The sequence below is a fragment of the Salvelinus sp. IW2-2015 genome, linkage group LG30, assembly GCF_002910315.2.
Source record: "Salvelinus sp. IW2-2015 linkage group LG30, ASM291031v2, whole genome shotgun sequence".
In the NCBI taxonomy this organism is placed as follows: Eukaryota; Metazoa; Chordata; class Actinopteri; order Salmoniformes; family Salmonidae; genus Salvelinus; species Salvelinus sp. IW2-2015.
Genome location: NC_036869.1, coordinates 12,497,540 through 12,503,255, shown reverse-complemented (window position 1 = coordinate 12,503,255; position 5,716 = coordinate 12,497,540). Strand labels below are relative to the sequence as shown.

Sequence of the window (5,716 nt, the reverse complement as noted above, 5' to 3'; positions counted from 1 at the left end):
TGGCGAGGGGTTATCTCGTGATGTTGAGTTTGTTGTTTTGGTTAATTTCTGGCACGTCGTATTTTTGTTTGTCTTGTGTGATAATCCTTTTCATCATCGTTATATTTCTGTTGATATTATTCATTCTTGCTGGCTTATTTTCACTTTCTTGTGCACCATTTTATCAGAGAGTCAAATTTCTTCCTGTACATGCAAATGTTATGTTTTGGCTCAAATAAAATTGGTTTGATCTCGGATTTGGCGTTTAAGTGCATTCTGTTTAGTCTTTTAGGGCCCAATGGAATCACACGCGGTTATCCCCACATGCCAGTCTGTTTTCTTTTCGTGTTTCTGTAATTACAAACACAATCTATCTCAACTTTATCATATCTCTTCGAAGTGCCTCCCATTCCTCATTTGTCACTGCACACCACACTTCGAGATGAAAAAAGGTGAGCACTGGTGATTTAATGGCGGGTATTTTGTTATGGACCCAAGGTAGACTATCCGGTGAACTATATAGGGTGTGACTGCGTGATATGTAATGCGAGAGGTCTTGATGGACGAGGTAAAGCCAGCATGGAGAAACACTGTACAGCCACCGTTACTAAAGGGGACTGTGTGATATGTATGGAGGTGATACATGGCAATCATTTGCAGTTAATGCTTTTGTTTCTGTTCCATTACTCAGATGTTGGAGATGCGACGTTCCTTTATGGGTTGATATTCAGAGGAAACAATGTTTCACTGTTTTATGGAGTGTTGAGAGGATAAAGACTCTCTTGGAAATACTAAGAGTCTTTGTTTACAAGCTGTTTAAGGGAGATTTTCAATAACACTGTTTGTTATTATGGGTTTTTAATATAGTAAGATAACAGTAAAACAATAACACAGTTTTCATTTTGGGGTTTCAACATAGTAAATCACGAGAAGAACTAGCGGAAGTCAACTGTGTGACAATTTGATTTATTATGTGTGCTCAAGATTGATATAATGCAAGAGAGAATCCTACTGAAAACAAAAGTATATAAAAAACAACGATGATTAGAATACCAGAGGATCCATCTAAAACAAGCGGTATTAAACAAGATGATAACAGAGGATCCATCTTAAAACAGTATAAAGAACAAGGATGATAAAACAGGAGGATCCATCTAAAAACAGTATAAAACAAGATGACAAAACGAGGATCCATCTAAAACAGTATAAGAACAAGAAATGCCAGTATGTTCTGAAATGTACTTTATCAACGATCAACGTCATATACGTATCAACACCAACGTATAACGATGGGAGTCTGTGAAAAGAACTGCATGTTGTTGGTTGATTTAGAGTAGTCGTGCCTACTACACATCAACAGTACAAGATCTCCTGATAAACTTATTAACCTTGCACCTCATAATCGTTCTTTGGAAAACACTTTGGTGCTGGAATTAGGTGTTCTGTGGTCTACAATTCAATCATACATTATGTCCTCATTGAAGGTCCTCTGTCAGGTCCTCACAAAGAACTTATATGGTGTGAAGACGCATAAGTGGTGTGGTTTCGTGTTTGTAGTAACCTATCTGTGATCGCACAGATATAGACTTGAAGAGGACTTGTTGAGTTGTCTGTCCAGTTTGTGCAGTGTGCTGTGTAGTGGGTGTATGTGTGCAGTGTGGTATGTGTTTAAGTCGCTCTGGATAAGAAGCGTCTGCTAAATGACTTAAATGTAAATCTAAATGTGTCAGTTGTGGGTGTTTAAGTGTCGCCATGAGGTGGTGTTTGTTGATCTAGTGTGATGTAGTTCAACAGCGGGTGTGTGTGTGGTTCTCACGCTTGGTGTGTCCTACCGAGTTTATGTCAGTGTGTGTGTTCTGAACTGTTCAGGCTGCTGGTGTAGCCTGCTTTACTGAGTTAACAACATGGTTTGTCAAGAGCACCCAAAACCAAGTGTGTGTGCTCCAAAGTGTGTTGTTGTGTTGTGTACAGGTGTGCCTTTCCCTGTGTACCTGTCTTGTGTTTTGCCTGTTATGTGTGTCCAGGTGTAGTGTGTTTTGTCCAGCCAAGGCATAACTGTTGTGTAGTTGTGGTGCATTAGTACAATAAGAATCACAATGAGTGTGGGTTGTTGTGTGTGATGTGTGATTGATTTGGTGATTGTCCATCACCTACCCTTGTTCTGTGGCAAGACATTCCATATGCGCTCTCACAGACATATCACATTTTCCTCACTATCGCAGGCGCAGTCAACGTTCAGTTAGTGATGTGTTCAAGTGTTACACAACCATGTTGCCACCTACAGTATCTGAAAGCACTAAGGAAACAGGAAGTAATCGATGTTAATATTAATGTTGTGCATCTGCTCTCTCTAAGTATGTGACTAAGTGTTGTCAGAGAGTATGTGAGTGTGTTGGTTTCATTTCCATTAGAAGATTTTAAATATAAAACATCCCCTTTTATGTGTTTGTTTTCTATCTTGTTTTGTGTTTGTCTGCTCATTAATTGTGTCCTTCTTATCCTGTTGTTTTAGATGAAATCCTCAGTGGTGTTTCGCGTATGTGTGCGTCCCTAAGTTTGTGTACAATGCGTGTGTAGTTTGCGTTTTTCGTATATGATGAGAGTGTTAGTTGTTTAGTTTTTAAATAGTAGGTGTGCTTAGAGTCCAGAGTGTATATACCCATGTGTAGTGTGGGTTTGTATGTTGCTGTATTGATCTAATTTCATTGTGAGTCGAGTGTAGCAATAGATTATTGCCCTCAGGCCCCTTGTGTGTGTGCCAGTGTGTGTGGTGTGTTTGTCCAGTGGCTGTTTGCTCCAGTGTGGTCGTGTCCGGTTGTGTGGTCAATGTGTGTGTCCTGTCTTGTGTGTGTGTATCCCAGGTCTTGTTTGTGTGTGTGTGTGTGTGTTCCAGCGTGTACAATCGACTGAGGTGAGTAACAGTCTGTGTGTTTTTGTAAGTGTCTCCCGTGCCTTGTGTGTTGTCGTGTTGCGCTCCAGTCTGTGTGTGTCGTGTGTGTGTGTGTGTGTTTTTAAGTGTGTCCAGTTGTGTTGTGTCTGCTGGATGATCTCGTGTGTTAAAATGTCGTTTTGGTCCATTGTGTGTTGTGTCTCAGTGTGTGAGGTGTTCGTGTACGCATGGTGTGACTCGATGCACCCTGTGAGTCCATTGAATGTGATTGACGCGAGATTGTCCATGGTGTGTCGCTGTCCTTAACTGGTGAATGACGTACATGCGGACGAGTGTGATTCACTAACTAGGATGTTGCCTAATTTCCTAACAGTTTCCTGTTCTAACGTTAGTCACCAACACTGATAAGCTATATACTTATTTTTAAACCAGCAATGAGGCCCCCCTTACTCCTGAACCCAGCAACAAAAACAAGTTGGTGATATTACTATTTATTATAGTGTGTACTATTTCGATACACGTGTCTGTTGTGTGCATGAAGATATAGCATTTTGGGAAGAAATGTGTATTTATTTAGTGTATCGTAATGTGCACTGTAGAATCGGTTGATAGTAAATATGATATCAGACAAAGTGTTTAATCTTTAAGTACCAGGAACCCAGAGTGTGTGCGCGTACAAGTAGTTGCGTGTGTGTGTGTGTTACACTGGTGTGTGTCCATAGTGTGCGTGATATGTGCATATCGGGCTGTGAGAGTCGGGAAAGCGAATTTCAGTGTGAGCTGCGCAGGTGCTGTGTGTATTCGAGTGCTCGCGCGGGTGAGGCCGCAGGTACCACTATGTGTGTGTAGTGCTCGATCACATTGGGTCAGTGACCAATCCGGGGACCTCCAGGAGCAGATCTGGTCACCTCTGCTAAAAGCTCGGGAACCTTTTTGGGATGGGGGGACCGGAAGAATCCTGCTGGGTGGGTGCCTCCAGCGCCCAATGTGAGTGGTATGCTGCGTCCCGGAGAGTGCATGTGTACATTATGTGATCGGATGGCTGTGTGTGTGAGAGCGGCCGTGGTGTGGGGTATGGTGATGACGCAGTGCTATACAGCCCGCATGTTACTTGCCCACCACGTAGTGATTCGAGTCTTCGGGGGATCCCGGAAGTGTGTGTGTGAGGATGGATGCGAGTATGTGTGTGTTCGCCTCAGATGTGATGAGCCTGACAAACCCGCTGAGGTAGTTAAGAAGTGCCTTGTGTCGAAGTGTGCTGCTGTGTGAGCCTGAGTTGAAATCCCGTGTTGCCCCGTGCCTGGTATATGCAATGTATGTAGTGTGTGTGTCCAGTGTGTGTGTTGTCCAGTGTGTGGTCTGTGTGTGCGTTGTTTGTGTCCAGTGTGTGTGTGTGTGTCTTGTGTGTGTGTGTGTTGTGTGGTGTGTGGTGTGTGTCAGTGTGTGTGTAGTGTGTTGTGTCGTGTGTGTGTGTGTGTGTGTTGTGTTGTTGTGGCAGTGTGGTGTGTGTGTGTGTTGTTTGTAGTTGTTGTGTGTGTTGGTTGTGGTGTGCTGTGTGTGTGTGGTGTGTGTGTGTGTGTGTGTGTGTGTCCAGTGTGTGTGTGTTTCCAGTGTGTGTGTGTGTCAGGTTATTATTTCCAGGGACACTGAAGAGTCAACATACCAAACATAAAACCCTGGATAGAGGGGCTCAGTGAATGTGGAGGTGAATGTGTACAGGTGGGTCAGTGTGTTAGAGGAAGCTCTATAGAAGGATAGAGTGCCGGCTGGCCAGTCCAGATACACTCCTACTCTGTGGGGACTGGAGGAGGGGACGTCTATGGTAGTGTCATTATTATTGTGCCAGGCAGTGTAACTTTTGTCAGAGCAGTCCAGACTCCAGGACTTGTCACTGTATCCAAGACAACAGTCATTAAACTCTCCTCTCCTGCTGATTCCTTTATATGTCACTCCTATAACAGCACCTCTCCCACTCCACTCTACCTCCCAGTAACAGCGCCCAGTCAGACCCTCTCTACACAGCACCTGCTGCCAGTCCTTAAATCTCTCTGGGTGATCAGGATACGGCTCTTGCTTCTTTCTCCTCCATGTCACCTTTCTGTTCTCCTCAGACAGAGAGAGGAGTCTGTGTACTGTGTTTGGGTCCAGTGTGAGATCACAGACATCTGATGGATGAAACCAGACACAATATTAGAAATCATCATCATTCACATTTAATGTTAACTCACTTTTCAATAATTATTTTAATGTAGATGTTTGTAGGTATCAAAAGGAGAAGTAAAAGGTAACTTAAGACTTGTGGGATGATCAAATGTGATACTGTATGATGACATAAAACACACTTATTCCCATTAATTACACACACACATCCTGAACACACACACACACACCTTCATGCACACATGCATGAACACACACAAACACACACACATACATGTCTGACGTAAAACGAACACATACACACACCTACACATGGTCAAAGCAACTCTTTGTAAACTTTGGTGTCCCTGATTTCTGCTTCTGTAGAACTACAGCTGATATTTAATATGACCAAGTAAGTAATGATGGTGGTCTTTGACTTTGACTTAACTTGAATTAAGACTTATTCTTAGTCATATTCTTCACAGCAGTCAACACTCACATTTTCTAAGCCCAGGTTTCATTGTGTACTCTCCACCATGTTCCACACTGTAGCGGTAAGCAGAAGAACAGACAGTCATTGAGTGATACACCTGAACTCACACACACACAACCAGTATATAACTTTGTCCAAGTGGTGGTAAGAATGTTTGTCTTAACTATCCTGATAAGTCAAACATGTCTGATATGAACATTGACATAAACCCT

The 5,716-nt window shown here is 42.8% G+C and overlaps 2 protein-coding genes across 3 annotated transcripts in view; one reads left to right on the top strand and one right to left on the bottom strand.

The window, feature by feature from the left end:
• The window catches only part of khdrbs3 (KH domain containing, RNA binding, signal transduction associated 3), a 248,543-nt gene that overhangs the window by 69,653 nt on the left and 173,174 nt on the right, over nt 1–5,716 (top strand). The window lies entirely within an intron of this gene.
• LOC111955120 (stonustoxin subunit beta-like) overlaps nt 4,424–5,716 on the bottom strand; it is a 28,756-nt gene continuing 27,463 nt past the window's right edge. The window contains exons 2-3 of the mRNA XM_070436071.1: nt 5,511–5,557; nt 4,424–5,034 (exon numbers count right to left, since the gene is read on the bottom strand). Of these exons, the coding sequence (XP_070292172.1) occupies nt 4,493–5,034; nt 5,511–5,557 (589 nt within the window). The 3' untranslated portion in view covers nt 4,424–4,492. The remainder of the gene's footprint in view (nt 5,035–5,510; nt 5,558–5,716) is intronic.